This window comes from Bos indicus, chromosome 14 (genome assembly GCF_029378745.1).
Source record: "Bos indicus isolate NIAB-ARS_2022 breed Sahiwal x Tharparkar chromosome 14, NIAB-ARS_B.indTharparkar_mat_pri_1.0, whole genome shotgun sequence".
Classification (NCBI taxonomy): domain Eukaryota; kingdom Metazoa; phylum Chordata; class Mammalia; order Artiodactyla; family Bovidae; genus Bos; species Bos indicus.
Genome location: NC_091773.1, coordinates 82,036,395 through 82,060,729, shown reverse-complemented (window position 1 = coordinate 82,060,729; position 24,335 = coordinate 82,036,395). Strand labels below are relative to the sequence as shown.

The window sequence follows — 24,335 nt, the reverse complement described above, 5'->3', positions numbered from 1 at the left end:
CAGTGCTGTGGACAACCCGCACGGTGCTGCTTTTGAGTTGCATCCATTTTTTAACTTTCCTGTTGTCTATCGCCCTCAGAGTTGGTCTGCTGGTCTGATGAAACATGCTCACGCTCGTGTGAAATCAGAGACAGAACTCGTTGGCAAGACTCCCAGAACGAGAGCGGGCAGCCGGAGAGGAAGGTGGTGTCCAGATCTGATAACCGGAATGTTTGCCAAAAACTCTGCTTGTGAAGTTCAGTCCTTTCAGTCTGCACACTTGGCAGCTCAGAAACATGACCATATACGTGAGAAAGGCTAGGTAAGGTGAAAACACATGAATGTTCTAATAACAAATTGTCTTCCACACATCTATTCAATATCTGAGCACATTCAAATAACAATGCTTTCTCAGCGTGAAAGCTGAGCTGGTTGACGATTTTGTGGCATGAGTTTTAGGATATGATGGGGATACAGTTTTATTAGGAGTCACGACTCTGGGTCAGATGACAGGACAGTGAAAAATGGAGATGAATGTCTTCAGTGAGTACACGTTCTTTTTCTATCTGACTCAGCTTTGTTTTGTTACCGTACAAAGTTCATCTCAATCTGAAGAAAAGATATTTTCACTTCTCTGGATTCTGTTATAAAACCTCTTTTAAGTTAGGGAAGTTCAATTTCACTATACTGGTCATGGTAATCTTTTTAATCAATCAGATCAAATGCAATTAAACATTCTAGAAACAATGAAATATGTTATTCATGCCAGCATATGTTTTTTATTAGGAAGATATAGAGAAAATAAATCATTACTAATATTTCTGCATTTAGAAACAAGCAAATCGTCCCACCCCTCCCACTGACCCTTTTATTCTGCTTTTAAAATAATCACTGCCTCCATTTTTCTAAATACTGGTGACTCATTTTTCTTCATTCATTCATATCATTTATTATGATAAGGGTATTAAAAAGGTGATGGATTATTTTTGTAAGGTAGAATTTTACTCTGAAATCTTCTGTGATTTTCCTGTAAAGTATTAAGGTTCTGAGTACACAGGTTGATTGCAAAATACTTCTCCAACCATAGAGAAATGTTAAACATGAACAGTTAAGTGAGGGTAACACTGCACAATCCCATCGCCAGGAGGTAGCGTGGTGAAGTGTCTGGAGTTGACTCGTCACAATTTTCAATGTGGATAGAACAGAATAGTAGGTAAATATTGTAATATTGGTCTGCAACTTGCTTTTTTAATTTTATCAAGACTTAAGCATCTTGTGTCAGCCAAACTTCTAAAACAATTATGCAGTCTGATAAATAATGTAAAACTGTTGCAAATATATTCATGCAGTTAACTTTTGTTAAGGATAGTTATTCTAGAGAGTGTAGAATAACCAGAACTTTGTGACAAAGAAGTGTCTAAGCTCTGAGCTTGTTTAGCACAAATGGGCCATTTGCATCAGTGTTTCCAACGCTACATCAAATCAGAGCAAAAAGTTATTTTTTAAACCAAATATTTTGGTTCAGTCCTTGGAAACGTCCACTCTGCATTTGCACAGCCCTTCTTATGGGGACGGGCCCACGGGGACTCAGTCCTGACGGCTGTCACGGTCTGAGTGAGTCGTCCAGCATCACTCCCCACCCGTCTCAATCTCCTTGAGTTACTATCTGCTGTTAACACTGTACTCCCAGAAAAGCAGAAACACCTCAAACCAACTTGCCGTTCTAAAATCACTCTCCTTTCCTCCTCAAGTCTCTGTCTCACTCAGTGAAATTCCTATTCCCTCAACCTTCCAGACTTGCTGTCGTAAAGCCGTTCTTCCCTTCTGTCATCACCCAGCCTCCTGCCATCGGTCATCAGACCCTGCCCGCAGACTTCTCCTTCAGCAGTTAAAGCCGCTCCCCTCACTCCTGTGTCACCGCGGGCCAGCCCTGTCATCTGAACCCCTGTGCCAGGCATCGCAGGATGGATGTATTGGGCTGGCCAGAAAGTCCATTCAGGTTATGAGAAACCCACTAAGGAGCGGCCGTGAGCCAGGGGAACAAACCCGTGAGAATCCTTCCTTTGTCCCTTCCAGGGACGTGTGTCACCCTGGACATTCTACTTAGTGCGTTTGATCATTTGTAAAAAGGGAATACTTAAGCTAGCTTGTGCAAGTCAACCTAATATATCCAGAACAGAGGCTAGTACGTGGGAGGTTGTCCTTGAACGTCTTTCTCCTTCTTGCTCTTTCCCCACACCAGCCTGTCTTATACACCACATAAAACTGCCTTCACGTAAGAAGCCCTCAGGTCACTTACCTCCTTAAAGACCCCCCTGACTTCCTACTGCCTTCAGGCAGAAATCTGAACATTTTATCATGTGATAGATCTTCCAGCCTTGTACAAATGACTTTACTTGCTTCAGCTTAAAGCAACCTACACCAGCAAGCTTCCCTTTGCTCTGCCTCCACTATAACACATGGCTGAACCCCCAGTGAAGTGACGTCCAACTCTTCCCGACCCCATGGACTGTAGCCCACCAGGCTCTTCTGTCCGTGGAATTCTGAACCCATGGCAGATACTAATTAAAAGTCTGATGGATGGATGGATGCCCAGAGATGGAAAAGTACATGAACACATGGATACATTTACAGAAACACAAGGTTTATTTACTTATTATAAGCCCTTATTCAGTTCGGTTCAGTCCTCAGTTGTGTCCGACTTTTTGCAATCCCATGAATCGCAGCATGCCAGGCCTCCCTGTCCATCACAAACTCCCAGAGTTCACCCAAACTCAAGTGCATCGAGTCAGTGATGCCATCTAGCCATTTCATCCTCTGTCATCCCCTTCTCCTCTTGCCCCCAATCCCTCCCAGCATCAAGTCTTTTCCAATGAGTCAACTCTTCGCATGAGATGGCCAAAGTATTGGAGTTTCAACCTCAGCATCAGTCCTTCCAATGAACACCCAGAACTGGCCTCCTTTAGGATGGACTGGTTGGATCTCCTTGCAGTCCAAGGGACTCTCAAGAGTCTCCTCCAACACCACAGTTCAAAAGCATCAGTTCTTCGGCACTCAGCTTTCTTCACAGTCCAACTCTCACATCCATGCATGACCACTGGAAAAACCATGGCTTTGACTAGACGGACCTTTCTTGGCAAAGTAATATCTCTGCTTTTTGAATATGCTATCTAGGTTAGTCATAACTTTCCTTCCAAGGAGTAAGCGTCTTTTAATTTCATGGCTGCAGTCACCATCTGCAGTGATTTTGGAGCCCAAAAAAATAAAGTCTGACACTGTTTCCCCATCTATTTCCCATGAAGTGATGGGACCAGATGCCATCATCTTCGTTTTCTGAATGTTGAGCTTTAAGCCAACTTTTTCCACTCTCATCTTTTACTTTCATCAAGAGGCTTTTTAGTTCCTCTTCACTTTCTGCCATAAGGGTGGTTGTCATCTGCATATCTGACATTGTTGATATTTCTCCTGGCAATCTTGATTCCAGCTTGTGCTTCTTCCAGCTCAGCGTTTCTCATGATGTTCTCTGCATAGAAGTTGAATAAGCAGGGTGACAGTATACAGCCTTGACGAACTCCTTTTCCTATTTGGAACCAGTCTGTTGTTCCATGTCCAGTTCTAACTGTTGCTTCCTGACCTGCTAGAGGTTTCTCAAGAGGCAGGTCAGGTGGTCTGGTATTCCCATCTCTTTCAGAATTTTCCACAGTTTATTGTGATCCACACAGTCAAAGGCTTTGGCATAGTCAACAAAGCAGAAATAGATGTTTTTGCATATTTCTAAAATTTGAAGATGGAAGACTTCCTTTAAGTCACTTAAAATGCACAAAGTGTGTAACTCTCTGCTTGTTCTAATTTTTATTGGAATATAGTTGGCTTACAATGTTGTGGTTTCGGGGGTACAGCAGAGTGAACCGTTATACACACACCCATGCTTCTTGTTTAGATTCATTCCCCATGTAGCTCATTACAGAGCATTAAGTAGAGTTCCCGGCGCCGTGGTCCTTGTCAGCTGCCTGTTGTACATACAGTAGCGTGTGTGTGTCCGTCCCGATCTCCCAATTCACCCCTCTCCCTAGGGTTCCCCCTGGGACCACGCATTTGTTTTCTACATCTGTGACTCTATTTCTGTTTAAACACCTCTTCCTCACATTCCAAAAACTTACCAGATTTGATTTGCAAGCTTCTAAGGAGCTGATTAGTCATTCCTGGGCATCACTGCTGTCTCCCAAATGTTCCGGCTCATAGTGAGAGCAAAGCCACTCCTCCCACTGTAGACGCAGCGCAGGGTTTGACTCGGATTACAAACCGCATGTGCTAGCGTGGGGTGACTCTACAGAGATCCTCCGCACAGGGGTCAAGTGCTAAGCGCACTGTGGGCACTCTGACAGCCCCTAAGGAGTGCACACAAGTACCCGGGGAGCACGGAGCTTAAAGAGCAAACCAAACAGCAGGGACGGCAGGAGCACAGCTATGGAGGTTATCCAGCTGGTGGTGGGGGGGCTCAGGGAAGGCTTCACACAGGAGGAGGAGCCTGGTCTGATTTCAAAGAGTGAGTATGACTACAAGCACTTCTTTGAGACAGTTGAGAGAAGTTGGAAATTAAATGTTTTTACGGAATAACTGGGGGCTTCCCAGGTGGTTCCGCACAAAAGAACCCACCTGCAATGCAGGAGACAGTGGTTCAATCAATCCCTGGTTTGGGGAGTTCCCCTGGAGGGGGACACGGCGACTCAATCCAGGATTCTTGCCTGGAAAATTCCATGGACAGAGGAGCCTGGTGGGCTACAATTTATAGGGTCACAAAGAGTCAGACACAGCTGAGCGCTCATACACACATACACACACACACAGATTGCTCTCCCTAGCTTCAACTCACACTGAATTATCTCCTAAACTGAACTCTTCGATCACTCTGTCCCAAGTCTGTAATTCTAGAAATCAGGAGTTTCTAACCAAAGTGATTAAAACTCTGAAGAGTTTTATGTCCTTTTATGAAATGGTTACTTTCAGAAATTATATAAAGTATAAGTTAATATATCAGTATATTTCTGCCAAAATAGGTAAGTCAATAAAAATGCACTTCAGAATCAGCTTTTATTATAAGGCAAAGTGTTGTAAACATAAAAATCTTGACCTTGAATTACACCTTTTATTATGAACATTTCACTCAATAAAAATCTCATGAACAGGGTCCAACTGATGACAAATTCCAAACTAATGAAATGTTCCCATAACTCAAGTAAACAAATGTAGGTCACCAAGTAAAGTCAAAGCCAGGTTTATTCGCACAATCCAAGAACGACGTGAATGGACCAGAACCTCCAGTGCTCGATCCTCCACCGTTTGTATCAAACTTTGAGTGTCTCCTGAGTGACACAGTAGTCTGCATTTCCAAGGGCCAAACAGCAAGGCATACAGAATATCCTCTCTCTCCTCACTTGCTTAAGGCCAAGAAATCTGAGATAAAAGGAATGAAGTGACTGATGACACAGCCCACTCACTTGGGAGTTCTCTCAGGTGATTCTGGGTCAGGTCATCTAATCTTGTGCAAACTCTCCTTCTCATCGGCCCTGCTTTGTGTGTGTGGACGCATGTCGTAACCAACAGGGAACCGCTGTTCGTCACCTGCTCACTGTCTGCTTTCATCTCCCGCACAGGCACCAAAATACATATATATATTAGTTGGATCCCCAAAGGCAACATGTAGACCTTTTTGTTTGAATATTTTAGATGAAAAGGTCTTAAACCAAGCTGTGTGAACTTCAAAGAAGTTCAAGAGACACTGCTGATCCAGGAAGAATACAGCTTCTGCTGATAAAAGACCCTGTCCCGACTTTTGGCAATTACCTGTTACTAGATGCCACAGAGAAAAAGGAACATACATTCAGTTTATGGTTCTCTTTCAAATTTCTATTTTCAACAACAATTAATAGAACCCAGATCTTCTTCAAGCATGGGTCTCCCTGGTGACTCGTGGTGAAGAATCCACCTGCTAATGCGGGAGACCTGGATTCGATCCCTGGGCTGGGAAGATCCCCTGGAAAAGGAAATGGCAACCCACTCCAGGATTCTTGCCTGGAAATCCCACGGACAGAGGAGCCTGGCAGGCTTCAGTCCATGGGGTCCCAAAGAGTTAGTGACTAAACAATAACACGTGTTTTCCTTTATGAGCAAAAGGCAAATTATAGTTTAGAATGAGAATCCATGAGATTCAACCTCATTTCCTCTTTGTTTCCTAGAGTTTTAAAGGTTTTTCTTAAGCCCAAAAGACAAGTTCTTCAGGCAAACATTTATTTAGCATCAGTCTTACATTTTCACAGTCATTGCTGTCTGGTGGGTTATAAATGAATAACAGAATTCTGCCAGTCGCTTAGGCTCAAGACAATTGCTTTTTTTCTGTTAAAGCGTTTTTTCCGTTCATTCACACTCTGAATGAATGAAAGCGTGAATGCGCATCCAAAGGAAGGCTGCTGTCGCTTTTCTGGTTAAACCTCAGCCCAGACTACACGAGCTTAAGGTGACATACAGAAACGGAATAAAATAAAAAGAATCAACATATGTACATTGTTTCAAAATTTTATTTGCTTATTTAAAAAAGATTGGAAATAGGTTTGCAAAAACACATCTGTATGTACAAAGTAATCCATGTGGTTACGGAGGGCAAGCTCTGGAACATACTGCTGGATCAACTGTTCATCAAAATTGGAACTCTTTGTATCAGAGTCGGTGGGAAGTCATTAGGTTACATGCCAAAAGCCACTGAAAAGAACCGAATCTAGTGTCACAGTTGCCAGATTCAGAAAGGCCAGATTCTAACACATATTCTTGGATACCAGTGAAGCTGGTCACCAAGTGATCTCAGAGTTAGATCAATTAATTAAGCAAGAGGTAGTTTCTCCAATCATGTCCCTTTTTCTCTTTTCATCAAGGTCATTCCTAGAGGGGATAAGGATACATGACATCATCTTTGAATCCCTTTGAACTCCTGTTCTGGGGCCCCATTTCCCTCAAATACAGACATTTCTGTCTTGTTGCACTTTAGGACTCGCGATCACCCAACGCAAAAAGGATTCCAGAATTCAACGTTAGAGCCAATCTTTCTCTGAGGACACCATTAAAGCAACAAGCAGAAATCAGTCCTGTGGTGTACGAATTAAGGAGCTTCTTTTTAACACGCTTTTCTGTTAATATAACAATAACATTAACGGTGTCCAAACAGGAGACGCAGGCTGATGCAACAAGCCCCCAGAGGAAGCATACAAACCACATGGTCAGTCGCCTCACGCGCCTTCGCGGTCGGGCCTCCGAGCTCCGCTGAGACTGTCAGATCCCAGAGCCCCACAGCTCCATGGCCTCCAGCTCATCCTGGACAGGGGTGAACTCTGGCTGGTCAGGATGGGGAGCTAGAGGGGGAGAGTGGGGTGGGGGCTTGACAGAACCCAGGAGCCACAAATTGATGTCCTCCCCTCCTTTGGATCCGCAGAGGCATAGGTTTGGTCTCTAAAGTACAGAGATATCCTGCTTGGGTAGAAAGTGAGAGCACCCTGCATCCACCGGGCTGTGCGCACCTTTTCCAGGAGGTTTCAGATGGTTAGTAAAAGAAGGTACACCGCAGAAATGGTTAGCCAAACTGCTTAAATATGACATGTTTTATTTACAAAAGAAAACCCGAATATCAGCAGAGTGACGAAAGAAAAATAAATTTTAAAAATCAGTCTCATGTTAGAAGTCCAACACCGGGGACAGGAGGCGGAGGCAGAGGTGGGCGATCAGAGGAGGAGCGGACAGCAGGGGGTCAGGAAGAAAGACGCCCAGCGATGTGCGTGAGACGGGACGAGGAGAAGGCACCCGGCAGTGGCTACTCCTGGGCTCCACCTGGGGAGGTCTAGGGTAACTCTCGGCAGCCACACTTACACCCTCACCCAGGCTGGTACGGAGCAGTCGGTTTTTATGACAACTGACAAATGACTTGGTTAAATTCCAGTCTTATCGTGGTTAAGTGTTTGGAGCAGGGAGGGCAGGAGATGAGAGGGTGGGCAGGTGGGGAAGCAGGTGGGCAGGGGAGAGGAGTGCCCGTGGGCAGGGGCAGGGCTGGGTGGTCGTGGTCAGCAGGACAGTTCTGTGTCTGCAGCCAATTGCCCAGGCCAATGGAATCAGAGTGGAAGAGTTCCATGTCAGTGCTGGTAATCATTGTAAGGGACCAGATCTTAATGAGAGACAGGAAAGTTTGAGAGAACGGGGAGGGAAGAGACGAACAGAGAAAAACACATCAGCAAAACTCTGATCAGTCCCTCTGGGAAATAAGGTTAAGTTTCTTCTAAAACAGAAAACTTCAATTCATGGGCTAATAGGTTTATTGCCCCAAAGCAATTTCTGAACCTCTCTCTTGATACTTCCAAGAGTGACTGTGTTGGAAAATGTCCCGTTATACAACCCTCTAGCATGGAGACCACAGATGTTTTTAGGAAGCACAATTTTTTCAGGATCTCAGTCCAGTAGTTAATAAGAGGCAAGGACAGTGTGGCCGGCCACTTTTGCTTCTTAAAATAATCCCTGGTCATTTAAAATGCATGTGGTGGGAAGGATGTCACCCAACAGAATCTCCAGGTCTCTCCTAATTACGGGGAAAGTTCTAAGTTTGAGGTGTCCCCAAAACAAGAGTAAAATTTAATAGGACATTATGGCCATACCACAGAAGTAACACAGAGAGGCCCCAGAGAATTGTCAGATATGTCCCTCAATGATCATATATGAGGTCAGAGGCCATCTGGAAGCAAGGAAGACATAGATGTGGCATTAATTTAAATTTCCCCTCAAGAGGTAACCTCTACATTAATTTGCACTTCACAGAAGAGACCTCTGGATAATTTCAAAGGTAGTGAGCAATTCCAGCTCTGCTTCCTGCTCAAAATAGGTCTACTTTTCAGAGGTCCCCCCCACCATTATGGTACTAAGACAGTAAGATTTGCTCAAAGCCCACGAAGGGCTGACACTTACCTCCCACGCCGTAGGCAGAACACGAAGAAGGGTCGCAGTATCCAGGCTGGCCAGACGGACCCTGGGGTCCAGGGACCCCCAGGTGACCTGGTGGGCCCCTTGGTCCAGGAGAGCCAGGGGGGCCCGGGCTTCCTGGTCGACTCTCCCCAGAAGGCCCTAAGGAGTGCCCACCAATGAAAAGAGTTGGTCTCTTACCATCACAGGGTGAGGTTTCAGACCACCAAGAAACAAACTAACTCTTACAAGAAGCCATCTTACACATTTTGACAACTAGGGTGGTCTGCCTGTTTCTACTCAATGAGTTCTATTCCTGAACTGGATTTCCTGGACAGAGGATCACACTGCAATCACACGTTCTCCTGGAGGTCAATGCTTTCAACCAGCTCAGGAAACTGGAAAGCAAAATGCATTCTTGTCCCTCACCTCTTGAATATTAAGGGAAAGGAGCAGACTGCCACCAGCCTCTATCTCCCAATGCAGGCTCCTACAGATCCAGTGTGAGGGCACGCACACACACATTTACACACACAGGAACACATCTGACCTCAGCCTGGCAACCCCTACTGGGTTATGGCCCCAGATGGTTGAAATAAATTATTCTACATTTGAAAGAAATTATACTGCAGGAGAAAAATGAAAATTCTGAAATTGGACCCAACAGATGAATCCAAAATTCCTCTAGGCTGCTGCTGCTACTGCTGCTAAGTCGCTTCAGTCATGTCCGACTCTGTGCGACCCCATAGACGGCAACCCACCAGGCTCCCCCGTCCCTGGGATCCTTTAGGCTAGCTTGTGCCAACTGAGAACTTAACACTGGATGAAGGTGAGAGGGTGCTGAAATTTCTGTGGATTTAAGCAGCGCGTCAGCCTGGACTTGCTCTGGCTCATGTGTTTGTTTTGTTCTAGACCTGGATTTCAACAGTGTTTCAAGGCCTTTGTCAACTACAAATGAATCTCTTTGAATAGAACCAAAATGAAACTCAGGAACACGTATCACTCTGTATTTTAAAAGTGTTGCAAATCTCTGGAGAACTCAGCTCCATGAGTTAACATTCCCCAAGCATTCACTCTGCATACGGCATGCTCTGGGACAGTTCCTCATGCAGTCTCTAATAACAGGGGTATTGATACTCAGAGCAGACCTATTGCACTAGGAATCTCTCCTACAGAAAGTATTTCCCCAAATCATCAACAGGTTGGCAAGAAAAACCGGTAAGTCATTAGATTCAATATGCTTAAGACTGGGATTGTAAATACCAGTAGGACTGAAAATTTATAATTCTAATAAACAAATATGGCCATCTGGAGACCATCCTAAAAGCATATAGTAAAATTCACAAAACTCCAAGCTTGCACAAGCCCCATGAAGTGAGATGGCCATGGTGGCAGAAACTGTGAGTGCTCATCACACAGCCATGTGTCCCCCCAGATTTTGAGCCTCCCATGCAGCTCGGCTGGGGCTTGTGACTAGTCCCAGCCAGTGGAATATAACCGGAAAGGACATCTGTCATCCTCCATTCAGGAAGCTGATCTTTCTCCTCAAGGCCCTTTGCTCTAAAATGAGGGGAAAGTCAGCCTACCCACATCAAACTTTGGGTACGTGTCAGTCCACGAAGCATTTGGGGATTGATTCATTAGTGAAGCATAGCCTAGCCCCAGCCTGACCCTGCAAACAATAAGATCCCCGCACATGCTGTACCTCTGGGTCTGGTGTACGGGAGACTCGTTACTAACACACTGGCCCTCCCGTGAAAGGCATGGGAGACATGGCCACTCCAGTCGGCCACATGGATGTAATATGGAAACGTGGCTGCTCCAGTCAGCCACACGGATATAATATGGAAACATGGCCACTCCAGTCGGCCACATGGATGTAATATGGAAACATGGCCGCTCCAGTCGGCCACACGGATGTTAACATGGTCATCTGCCTCGCCTGCAATGTCAAGGGAAAATGAAGACTTGGAGTCTCCGTGCTGCAGTTTGCCGTTGGTAGGAAGACGTACCTGCTGGCCCTGGGGGGCCTCTGGGACCTTGAGTTCCAATGCCTGGATTTCCTTTCTCTCCCTTCACACCAGTTAAACCTAGTTTTTAAAAAAAAAAAAAAAAGGAAAAGAAAAGAAAATTCTCCTTAAATGAAATCTGGGTAGTTCTGTTTTTCCTGGGTTTCGCAAGGATCTCTCTGATGAGGACAACGATGAGGGTTGATTTGGGGTTATGCTACCACAGGACTTTTTAAATTGAATCCTGACACTGGTGCCTTTTGCACAACCACATACAGAAGGCTGGCTCTGTGTCTGAGTGTGTCGTCTGTGTTTGTAACACTGCAAGTTTACCGTCTTCCCTCCGCTGAGGTGGCCCAGCCCGCTGGGATCTGGCCGGTGTTTTGCACACACGGCCATCGGATGGAGGCGGCTGGCACTCCACAAGGAGCACAATAGAAATAACCAGCAAACACGTCTAACATTTTCCTTTGGGTCCACCCTGTAATGTATCTGCAAAAGGCATGAATTATAATTAGGCAGCAAAGCTCTAAAGAGCGTGAGTTTCCATTAAAAACTTGGAAGGTTCGGGGAAAGCCTGTGTTTGATTTGGCTGATTCAGCTCCATAAAAATCTAAACCTATTCGTGGTTCTTTTCCACTGAACAAACCTCTTCTTCCAAGTAATTTACGGTGCTATTAACAAACTATACATTTTCACAGGCAGAAAAACAAAGAAACATACACGCTGACACCTCATCATCCCAACAGGTCCTAACACAAGACCGCTGGACAGACGACAAGGCTGCAGCGAGGCCCAGCCCAGCACGCGCGGCTGTGGCAGACCCGGGTCCGGGTTGCGTGGCTCGAAGCACAGAAGCCTTTAGTGTCTGTTTTCACATGTACAACAATACTTTGAGTTAATAGGATGCGGAACTACACCTCTTTGCAATTGCAAAGAAATTATGTGTGAGTTGGGAAAGCCGAGGAGGGAACATACATAAAAGAAAACAATCAAGTTGATAGGCAGCAGCATGCGACTGGTCTAAAGTATTTAAAATCACAAATAACTTATTTTTCCCTTCTAAGTGCAAGGCATATTTACTGTAGACAAATTAGAAGACCCAAAAAGCAATGACTCCAATCCTAGAAAATAATCACTTTTGACATCTTGGCCTGTAACTTCCAGAAAGAAAGGTATTGATGCAGTGTTTGCTCTGGGGATAGCAGCTTTTCTACACTGCAGGGATAAAGATTGTCCTCTGATGTCTGCTGTGTTCCTAGTGACCTCTTTCTGGAGTCAAGGTATACGTGTCACCTTTTGGAAAAGTCCTTCCTCCTTGTTATCGGTCCTCGGGGCGGCTCCACCCGCAGGGAGGCTGCCCCAACAGGCGTGCGCGCTGCGCGGCCTCGGTGGCACTTTCTGAGCTCACCGGAGACGGGCGCTGCAGGGAGAGGGCGGGGCGCTGACCGCTGAGCTCCGACCTCCTGCTCCGGCCCAGCTCTTCTAGGAGCGGACAGGAGGAGAGAGATTTCTCAAAAGTAAAACTGCAGTCGCATCTGAGTTGAAAAAGCACGTAACTTGCATGCATCGACACTTAACGCTCCACTGTTAAATCCAGTTGTTCAGAAAACCATCCTGAGTCTACTGGTTATTTGTAGCTACTAGCTTGGCTAATTGGGTAATAGTTGGAGTGGGTACTATTTTTAATTAGAGGGAGATGCTTCCTCGCTTGACAGCTGTGCCCTAACACGCATCAGGGAATTCAGAAGAAACCGCCTCTTCTGTGAGAACTGGAGCCGCTTTCCCCACAGGGACCCACTCACTTTTAAAGAATTAGAACTGCAGAAAGAACCCCGATGACTAACGGCAGCCTGCATGACTAACAGCACGGTGACTCAGGCCTCCCGTGACCTTACGGTACCCACGGATCAACGCTAAGGAGAGCTCCTCAGGGACACGGAGTAAGAGGGAGTAGGAGAGTCGGCGGAAGAGGACACTCAGGAGAGAGTCCCTGCGCAGAAACCCCCGACAGCAGCTTCCGGACGGGCCCTGCCCCTACTCACAAAGAAAGCAGAAGGCGGGGACCACTGTGGAGCAGAGAGTCTGGCTCTTTTAATTTTCTACTTACGTAGAGAAGAACAAGTGGCATTTGATACTATCCGCAATGCAACTCAAAGTAGAAGAAGGTACTCACAAGAATGTTCCAGCCCCCCAAGATGCCTCAGGGCCTCCCTGGTGGCTCTGCTGGGAAAGAATCTGCCTGCGAGGCAGGAGACCTGGGTTTGATCCCTGGGTCAGGAAGATCCCCTGGAGGAGGAAATGGCAACCCACTCCAGTATTCTTGCCTGAGAAGTCCCATGGACAGAGGGGCCTGGAGAGCTACAGTCCACGGACTCACAAGAGTCGGACACGACTCAGTAACTAAACCACCAGATGCCTTAAAAGAAAAAAAAAAAAAAGGAAGAAAACTGTAAGGATATAGTTACATATTAACAGAGACTTTTAGATTGCATCATCCTTGAAGTTATGAAATATTCCAACTACATATAGGCTAACACATTATATGTTAATATTTGCCTATGTCTTCACTCGTGTTTCTCAGACTGATGGAATACTCATGAAGCTGACCTTGGTTATAAATCTTTCTCCGGGGGAATAAAAAACCATGTTAAACATCATTATTTAAGTAGCTAAGTGAGGACTGAGATTGAAGGCTAAGTTCAGAGACCTCAGATCTCTAAAAAGAGAACAGGAAATACTTTTTTTGAAAGGAGTTTTTTGATGTGGATCATTTTTAAAGTCTTTATCAAATGTGTTACAGTATCATTTCTGTTTTATGTTCTGTCTTTTTGGCCACGAGGCATGCAGGATCTCAGCTCCCCAAGCAGGGGTCGAATGTGCACCCCCTGCCTTAGGATGTACAGTCTCAACCACTGACCACAGGGAGTCCCTGGGTGTCTTTGATAAGCCTTGGAGGCTGTAATCAAAATAAAGGAAGTCAAGTGTTTCAAAAATGTCAACCAGCAATTGTTCCTGAGACAGCACTGAAGTTTATAGACTGAGTGACTGCCTGCAGCCACCACCCATAATAAGGACTCCCTCATGCATCTCTCTGGTGAGGGTCCAAGGTAGGGTAGCTTGGTACAAAGAGGGGGTCTCCAGAGCTAAGTGCCAGCACCCTGTCCACGAAGACACAGGGACTCTTGAGGCCACAGCTTACTTCCTCCTGAAATACCCTTCCTACCTCGGCCGTCTCCACAAATACTTCTCATTCTTCGAGACTCAACTCATACCTTCTCTACGGCCGTAATGGGCAGAAGCATAACAAGTCCGAAGGCAAGGATTATCTGTTCCATTCGTGGCCATGTCCCCAACATGCCCAGGTGGTGGTGCTTTATTGCCAAGTCGTATCTCTTTGCTGTCCATGGGATTTCCCAGGCAAGAATACTGGGGCGGGTTGCCATTTCCTTCTCCAGGGGATTTTCGCAACCCAGAGATCGAACCGGGGTCTCCTGCATTGCAGGCAGATTCTTTACTAACTGAGTCACCAGGGAAGCCCTGTAAATATGGAATACTTCACGAATTTATGGTGCCTTCCAAGTATTTTATAACTGACAGATATTTACTGAATGAACAAGTGAACGAATGATTTGCTTCCATAGTATCTGCGCTTCCCTTGGCACTGATCCCATCGAACTGCACGTTCATCCGGCCTGGAACCAGGAGCCTGCTGACTGCAGGGATCGTGCCTTATTTATTGCTCCAGCGTCAGATCCAAGCTCTCACATAGTAGGTGGTCCAGTAAACACTGGAAGAATAACGGGATGACTGCATGTCTACACCATCACGCAGCTGATGGTTAAAAGCAGCCATGACCTTTGAAGGATCAACAAACAGAACTTCTTAGGCTGGAAGCCTGCTTTTACTGTCACATGCGTGGCTTTTGTGAAAACTGCTTTTTCCTAACAAGTTCCTTATGTGGCCATACCAACTACTGGCGTTGTGTAGAGATGAATATCACGGAGTCCAATTAAACTGGAGTTTCTGTCATTTTTTTAAAAAATGAGCCTAGCTGATAGAAATGAAGACCTAACTTTCCAAAAATATGATTTAAGCTAAGATTAAAATAGCCTTAGTTTTCTGTGGAGTTACCAAAAATATTTAGAATAGAGTTTTCTATTATATTCATTCTTCCTTTTTTCCTTTTTTTAATGAGAATTGTTACGATCTACTCTCTTAGATCTTGCTCTCATTAAAAAATTTAAGATCTTATTCTCGTATTTCTTTCTTTTTAAAAGAAAATCTTTAAAACTTAAAAAAAACTTAAAAACTTAAAAACAGACTTTACTCTTTTAGAGCAGTCAGGTTCACAAGCAATACTGAATAGAAAGTAGAGAAAGGCTTCCCACACCCCCCTCCCCTACTCTTGCCTGGCTTCCCTCACCATCAACATCCCTCCCTGGAGTGGCCCACTTGTCATATTCTTTCTTTAAAAGTCTCATTGGGGGATCTCCCTGGCGGTCCAGTGGCTAAGACTCCATGCTCCCAATGCAGGAGGCCAGAGTTCGATATCTGGTTCGATATCAGGGAACTAGATCCCACAAGCTGGATCTCAGACCCGATACAGCCAAAGAAACTAGATAATATTCTTTAAAAGTCTCACTAAAAACCACATCAGGGCTCCCTGAGCCTGCCTCACCACTAACCGAAGACCAACCCTCCATATTTTCTTTGCTAAAGAATACGCATTCGTTTGCCTGCAGCGGGCCTCAGCTGTGGCATGTGCAGTCCGTTCCCTGACCAGGGAGGGAACGTGGGCCCCCTGCTCTGGGAGCGCAGAGTCTTAGCCACTGGAGCACCGGGAAGGTCCCTCCAGTGTTTTCTTTTATGGATGTACAAAGGCAGAGACCTGCTTGTTTTAGTTCATCCTTGTATCCCTAGTATCAGACACAGATCAGGCACCAGGAAATATCTGTGAAACAAAGGGAGGGATGAAGGAAGCACAGAGTCTGACTGTGGGCTCTGACAAGCCTGAAATGTGGCTCGCCACCTGTGCCCATACGCGCCTCCCCAGGTTTTGAATCTAAATGCTTTACACGTATAAACTCACTTCGTCTTCCCAAGAACCACAATGGTGGGTAGTACTCTTAACCCAAAAAGCGGGCTGTGATTCAGACAGGTTAAGTGACTTGCCTTTAGCTAGTAAGAGCCGCAATTTAACACAGGCAGGTTGATGCCGAAGCCTATACACAGAACTGACTACAGCATTCCCCACCGCTCTACCCTAAGCTGGGTTTCGAGGCCGCACCTGTCTTGCTCGCTGCCGTCACGGCTCCCTGGGCTGCCTGTCCAATCAAGCTGCACATTTTCTCCGGCTCCACACTCAGAAATCAGTCCTGGGGTTATCACATCTCCTCAGCTCATTTCCCCTGGTTTGCACACTTGCCTTCTGCCCTGAGCAAGACTTGGGGTTGATTTTCAGAAGATTTCTCTTATTCACACTGATGACTGGCCCAGGGTCTGGCCTTTGGTTATCAGTTTCCTATTTTCTTTGGCCCGTTGACCTCCGGGTGGGGAGAGTTTACTCATTTCTCTGGTGCCCTGAGCACAGCAAGCACTCAGGCTAGAGTCTCAAGGCACTCCATGGAGCAGTCATTCATTCCCTCTTTATCCCGGCTATTTGGAGCAACTCTCCGAATTTATGCCCAGGCAGATATGCAAGGCCTGGGTAATGCTTTCATTGTAATTCTACCAAGAAGCCACAGAAAATGTGAGACAGGGCTTCAGCTGTGTTATTATATTGTCTGTTGCCTGGGAAATGGCTGGCAATACATTCCAAGTAGAGTTCATTTTTCATTCAATGTATGCTTGAATGCCTGCTAGGTACAAGGTCCTGGAACAAATAACTCATTACAAGATGGCAGATTAATTGGACTCAATCCAACAAGCGTTTTATGTCCTCCTCCAGGCTCTGCTCTTTTTACATGTTTGGGCTGTACCAGCATGTACAGCTCCAAGCTTTGTGCTTCACTGGCCAAGACTAGAAAATAAATATTTTTGTTTTTCTTGTTTTTGAGCTGCAAGGCAAGGTTTGTGGGATCTTCGTTCCCTGACCAGGGATTGAACCTGTGCCCCATGCAGCAGAAGCACAGACTCTTAACTGCTAGACCTCCAGGCAAGTCCTCAAATTGGTTTTAAATGTAAACAATTTTTGCAAACCGTTGCTAAGAGTCTATCTCTCTACAGCCTTTTCCCTTAAACAACTGGCCATGTAGTACGCCTCTATAATTCAGGGTCCAGCCAGGGACCATTGTAGATCTTTCAGGAAGAGGGAATTTGGTGCAGAGATTTGGTTACATGGGAGAGAGAAGGGCTGAGAAGCCAAATAGAGATGATGAGGCAACCCACACCCCAACAGCAGCAGGAAGCAACCATGACTGCCAGGCACGCAGGGACAAGAAGGAAGGGTGTGCCCGGAGCCCAGGGCCTGGGCCTTCTAGAAGGGTCTGGAAAGAGAGACAGGGGTCCAGTGGACGCAGGAGCCACACGGGGGCCTGGCCACAGCTGGGATGGCCGAGGAGGCTGGGTGGGGTGAGGGAGGAACAGCCTGACTTCTCTCCTCGTCAGACCCTCAGCCCTCGTCCATGGCTCCCACTGGTTGAACCTGCCCAGGAGCAGAGCCCAAGGCAGCCTGGGAACAGAAAGACGCGCAGCTACAGGAGGGAAGAGGAGTCTGGGACAGAGGACGATGAGCCCCCAGCTCATCAGCGACCCCACTGCACCTCGGGGTCCGCAGCCGCAGGGCAGAGAGGGGCAGGGGCCACACAGCAGGAAGCCTGGGGCCACTGGGTTACGGCCTCACGGGTCCTAACAGGAACGTCAGACCAAATGCCGCTCTATCACTTTCAGCTCCAGGGTTTGCATTGCTCTTCTTCAAAGCCATCATATCATGTCCAGCGTTGACGGTTGGAAAAAGTATAAATGATTCAAACTTAGCAGAAAAATGAGCCAATTGCTGCAGTTTTAAAAATGGGTATTATAGGTTCAGCATGAATATTCAGCAAGCTGGTGTTATTTAAACAGATATTTAAGTTAGAGCTTGGTCTGGTCTTCACCCTCACAGAACCAAAAAGCGACGTGATGCTCTCCACTCTCGGGAAGGAAGGGAGTTGTGTCAGGGCGGTGGGACAAGGCCCAGGTCTCACAGAGTTTAAAACAAAATGTGTTACGGCCAACAGCCCTCACTAATAAGCAGGACGAGTCACTGTTAAGATGAGCACATCGTATGTCTGTGATCCGCATCATATTTTTCCAAGCTAGCAAAAAGTTCAGAAAAGTCAAATTACTCTGCTACACACACACACACACACACACACACACACACACACACACAAAAGGGCTTCCTTGGTGGCTCAGCTGGTAAAGAATCCACCTGCAATGCAGGAGACCCAGCTTCGGTCCCTGGGTAGGGAAGATCCCCTGGAGAAGGAAATGACAACCCACTCTAGGATTTTTGCCTGGACGGTCGTCATGGACAGAGGAGCCTGGAGAGCTACAGTCCACGGGGTCACAAAGAATTGGCCACAACTGAGCCACCAACACACATACACATAGCAATTTAATGTCAAAGTTGAATTTAGAGCCAATGAAAATGGAGAGGGTTAATGAAGACATCTCCTCTGTGTATGTTTTCACCTAGCTCTGTAAATGCATTCTGTTACACTTATTTATTACAGTGTATTCATTGCTTTAAAAGCCGTGTCAAAGAATTCTCTGAAGATGGTTTATCATAGCTAACATAAACAGCTTTAGTTGTATCATATAAACTAAAACTTGTCATTCTTTCATTTCACTTGCTTATGCTCAGGGCCAGAAATTTAGAAAATGCCAGAGTACCTTCCTGCATTTAAAAGAAAGGGGGTGGGGGGAAGGCAATCGGGTGAAGGCAGTCAAGATGTACAAACTTAGAGTTATAAGATAAATAAGTGCTAGGGAAGGAATGCACAACGTGATAAAAATTAACACCGCTGTGCAATATGCATGAAAATTATCAAGACAGTAAATCTTCGAAGTATTTTCACAAGAAAAAAACCATTTTTTCCTATTTCTTTAATTTTGTATCTGTCACTAAGCTTATCATGGCACTATTTCCTGATGTAGGTGAGCCAAACCATTGTGCTAAACTTACATAGTGCTGTATGCTAGTTAAATCTCAATAAAATTGGAAGAAAAAAAGGAAAACAATGATAAAAAAAAAAATGAAGGAAAGATAAAATAGATAGCCTGTGGGAATCTGCTGTATGACTCAAGGAACTCCAGCTGGGCTCTGTGACAACCTAGAGCAGTGGGGTGGGGCGGGAGGTGGGGGGGACATGTACCTACGGCTGATCCATGTTGATGCTTGGCAGAAACCCACACAGCATTGTAATTATCCCTCAATTAAAAAGAAAGAAGAGAAAATAAAGTCTCTCTCCTCTCTCTCTAAATTATCTGTGTACACATGTAGGCAATACAACCAGAAGGTCTTTTGACTTTTGACCACAGACATCTAAATTAGACACTCACATTTGGGCACTGAAATATCCAATGCATTTTCTATTTCATATGCAATAGGAAATGCATATTAGATATATCCAGTATAACCAAAATTTCTACTTAAAAATTTTACCCTGCTGTTCTGGCTGAAATTATGTGATGATGACTCGAGAGAATGCTGACATTGTCACTTGGCAGTGACTGGCTATTAATAGGACGTCTTCTGACGGATGAACCAGCACACCATGGGCTTCTGCTTGTATCATGACTCTTGGGTTGGATGAGGAATGGCAGCCAAAAAGCTAAGCAAGTGGTAATTAGTACCATAAATCACTTATGAGTCACGACATAACTGCTGGATGTCAGGTATTATGAGGCATAAACGGAAAACAGACACGGAATTTGATCTGTGGGGAGCATGTAGTCTCATTGGTGAAATAACAGAAGCAAAACCAATAAGAGACAATTCAAGAAAACATATTCAACTTGGGTGCTACAAGATATAATTTCACATGGTAATGAGGTAGGGATCAGCTGTTGCTTCATGTATCAAATATTTGTTCAGGCTCCTTGGGGAAGGTGTATAGAGCAAAAGCATAGTCCCGTTCAAGGAAACCAGTGTCCGGTGGGAAGACAGACAAGAACGTCAACAATCACAGTAGTAAGTGAGACAGCTGGGAGGCAGGCACGCAGCTGGGGGCCGGGGGCACAAAGCCGAGGCCTTGGTCCGGTTCAGTGGGAGTAACGCAGGTGTGGCCGACACACGGGGCAGCCAGCCCTGGGGAGGAGGAGTGGTCTGCCAGAGCTGGCTGTCGAGACGAGTTTCAAAGTTTGAGTCTGAATAAACCAGAGCAAGGAAGAGAGTTCTGGGGAGTTGGAAGAACAGTGGAAAACCACGAAAGGTGTAAGGACGGGGCTGCACAGGAGTCAGCACGAGGACAGAAAGGAAGGGGCGCGGATGAGACCGCGGCGGGCAGCGGCGGCGGTCTGGATTCCCCCGACCCAGCAGCAGAACTGCACGTCCATCTCCCACAGAGGATTCACGCATTTCCCCGCTCCTGGGATTTGGGCTCGGCCGTGTGACTTGCTTCTCTCAGAGGAGTATCAGTGGCCGTGATGTGAACAAAGGCTTGAAATATGATAGGCGGGTGAGTCAGCCTATTTATGTCCGTGACTGCCGTAAGAAGAATATACTCTGGAGTCACTGCCCCGCCAGCCGGGACCCCAGCAGAGCAGAGCTGCCCTGTCTCCCACGGACATGTGGTGGCAGATAATATCTATTGTGTGTTACTGAGATTTTTGTGGTTCGTTATGCAGCGAAAGCTGACTGATACTGAGAGCCCTGAGCAGCTCCTTTTGGCTAGAACAAAGGGTACCAACTTGAAGAGCAGCTGATGGGGAAACACGACACAGGGCCACACAAAAATATCCTGCTGAGAGGCCATCACCACTGTGCAGTACTCCAGCATTCCAGCATAATGCCCATACCCCAGACAATGTGCAGTATCCAGCATTCCAGCATAATGCCCATACCCCAGACAATGTGCAGTATCCAGCATTCCAGCATAATGCCCATACCCCAGACATTGTGCAGTATCCAGCATTCCAGCATAATGCCCACTACCCCAGACAAGGGCTGAGATCCAGTGCAAGAATCTGCCACTTATTACACAGACCTTCCAATTAGGATTTCAAAGCAAACTAAAGCCACAGAAACAAGTGTATCAGCTCTCAGGGCAAAAAGAAGACAAAACAGCAGTCACAGGTTTTGTTATTGTAATAGTCGTATTACAATAGTACAAAGCTAGGGACACAATTTAATGATAATTGTAACTTGTCAGTGACTTCTTAAATTACTTCTTTGTGTTTGACTGGAAATTGATTTTATCCTAACTACAATTAATTTCAGAAACAGATACCCAAAAAAGTGTTAGTCTACAAAAAGAATTTTCCAGTAGGTGCTATTCTTTCAAGGTGTTTAAATCTACATCTTGCATTTCCCTTTAAAAAGCCACATCTGGAATTTGAATAATGTAAAAGAGGTAGGAGAGAAAGACACCCATTTAAATGGTGAAAACAGGCAGACAGAGCATGAGCCAACCCTTCACAAGAGCCCTAGAAGTCAGACTGCTTGGAAATCACTCTTACAGATGAACGCATCACCCTGGTTATACTGCAAGGACAGAAAACCTTGGTTCAATTCAGAGGAGTGTGACTAAATGCATATTCCCCAATTCTGTGCTATTTCTCCCTTCAAAAGATGCAGCTTAGTCCCCTTCTATTTGAGCGGGGGCATGTCTTAGTGACTCTCTGCTAACAAGAGGATATTCGGAAAGCAACGTTGGGACTTCTGAGTCCATAACAGGCACTGTGGCTGCCCCTGCTCTCTCTGGGAGCACTGGTTCTGAGGAAAGCAGCTGAGCAAACACCCAAGTGTCCCTGTGGAGACGCATCCTTCTCAGGCAAATGTAAGCAGAGTGGCCAGGGAGCGCCTGAGACCACCATCGTCCTGGGTGGGGTGAGCCAGCCACGTTGGCAGCAGGTCAGCCTGCCCCAGTGGAGCCTTCAGATGACTGTGCCCAGACTGGCATCTTACCTGCAGCCCCATGAGAGACCTGGCCTCCCCAGGTGGCACTAGGGGTACAGAACCCACGTGCCAATGCAGGAGACGTAGGAGACGTGGCTTCGATCCTTGGATCGGGAAGATCCCATGGAGGAGGGCATGGCAGCCCACTCCAGTGTTCTTGCCTGGAGAATCCCATGGACAGGGGAGCCCGGTGGGCTACAGTCCATGGGGTTGCAAAGTCAGACACGACTGAGCGACTAAGCACGCACCAGAGACCCTGAGCCCGAAGCACCCAGCTAAACCAGTCCTGAACCCCAGCCCATAGACTCCATGATTACACATGCTTCCTTGTTTGAAGCTAAGTCGTAATTGTTCACAGCTTGTTTGTTCACGGTAACAGATCAGTACCTAGAGCTTCTCTCTGCAGCCATGATAATGCAAGGGGTTACTTTGTAACCGGGGCGGGGGGGAACCCTACAAATAAAACGTGGTACAAAGATAAAAAGAAGCAGCATTCATTGCCAAGCCTTAAGGTCACTAAACATTAGGAAAACACAATCCATCAAACTTTCAGAGAAAGATCTTGTTCCCAAGGACATTCAAATTGGACTTTACCAGATAATTACTGGGTGAGAAAAGAGAAAGTTCTGTTTCTCCGGAATTCATCTCAGGAAATGAGAGGTGGAGGATGGAGAACGCCAGAGAGGAAGAAGGCAAGCACGGATTTCTGCAGATCTTTACCAGCAATGAAAAGATGATGTCTCACGCAGCTGAGTGTCAACCATGTGCTACATCACAGGGAAGACGTGTAAATATTTAGGCATTAACCAGCACATTATTATGAGAGCTCTACCGGCCCTCTATCTTTCATCAAGTTGGTCTGTCCCATAAAGAAAGTTTTTCCAGGAATAAACCAGGATACAAAGGACATTAAGAAGTTTCACAGACGCTTACCATTGCAGCCTTCCTGGCTCACAACTGCTATGCTTCACTTCTGAGTCTGTGACCAGAGGTTTCTGCCAAAGGCATCTTCTGTGCCAACGGCTCTTTTCAACAACAGGAATACTGAAGGCAGGAACCCTGCTTCTCTCTCCCAGCTTCGAACCCATCGGGGACTCTTTTTCCTGTAGACCTCTCAGCACCGTGAATGCACAGGAAGCTGGCACAGGCGAGGCACTCGGCGTCAGCTTTAGCAGGGGTGCGTCAGCTCTCGCCCTGAAAGCCACTTCTGTGTCTCTGAAAGGCGGTGGCCCTGACTCATGGCAGCCATGGATGCTGGTACCTTCTCTGCCCTTGTCTGCTGGCGGAGCTCGGCTGTGTTTCATTTTCTTCTCCCAGCTCCCTCCTCTCATTTTCTGAAACAAAGTCCATCTTTTTTCCAAGTTAACCACAGAATCTGACTGATGAAAACTGATCTTTATTTAACTCTTGTCTTTCTTTACATTCAGTCATTAGAAATTTGATCTTCTATGGCAGAGAAAGCTCCAAGAGAGTCATTTCTAGACTTCAAAAGTCACTCAGGGATTTTATCCTCAAAGAACAATAACAAATTAACCTAGGGAGCCAACAGAGGGTAGAAACCACTCGGCACACACGCTCAGTCCCTTCAGTGGTGTCCGACTCTGTGACACCATGGACTGCAGCCCCCAGGCACCTCTGTCCATGGAGTCTCCGGGCAAGAACACTGGAGGGGCTTGCATGCCTCCTCCAGGGGATCTTCCTGACCCAGGGACCTAACCCACATCTCCTGTGTCTCCTGCACTGGCAGCAGATTTTTTACTGCTGAGCCACAGAAGAAACCACCCTAGCATCAAGCTTTTACGGTAGAAACCACCCTCATATTAGCCTTTAGACAAACGTGTTAAGGGTAAGATTCTAATATTGATATTTTTAGTCCTCAATAATAATATTGGAATGACTAGAGCACTTCCATCCAAAAGATTTGATCCAGCCAAGCAGATGTAAAGTGCTAGTGAAATTTATAGAAACCAATCACGTCCAGCAGGGCAGGGCTTTGCAGTGGATACCTCCCGGTCGTTTCCCATAAACTTTTTTTCAGGGGCTGGCATGGGGAAAGACACTGACCCCAAGAAGTGGGAAAAAAGACATGACGAAAAATCAAAAGGTGCCTGAAAAAGTAGGCGAAGGTGATTTACGTTATTTGCATAATGCCAGGGATGTGTTCGCGATCCTAGCAGACCCTCACTGTGAGCACAGCAGAGACAAATGCAGAGGCCCAGTCATGGGTAGAGCTCAACTACATCATCTTGAACTTG

At 46.1% G+C, this 24,335-nt stretch overlaps 1 protein-coding gene across 4 annotated transcripts in view; it reads right to left on the bottom strand.

The window, feature by feature from the left end:
* Positions 1-6,536: 6,536 nt before the first annotated feature.
* The window catches only part of COL14A1 (collagen type XIV alpha 1 chain), a 234,110-nt gene continuing 216,311 nt past the window's right edge, over positions 6,537-24,335 (bottom strand). Inside the window, exons 46-49 of one of the 4 annotated variants that reach the window (XR_011570692.1) lie at positions 10,980-11,057; positions 8,974-9,129; positions 7,241-7,379; positions 6,537-6,912 (exon numbers count right to left, since the gene is read on the bottom strand). Coding sequence is in view for 2 of the 4 variants with exons in the window: in XM_019973883.2 (XP_019829442.2) it covers positions 7,300-7,379; positions 8,974-9,129; positions 10,980-11,057 (314 nt within the window). In the remaining 2 variants the exon portion in view is untranslated. Of the gene's footprint in view, positions 8,183-8,973; positions 9,130-10,979; positions 11,058-24,335 lie in introns of all 4 variants that reach the window. The other 3 variants (XR_011570693.1, XM_070802990.1, XM_019973883.2) reach the window with 3 other exon arrangements.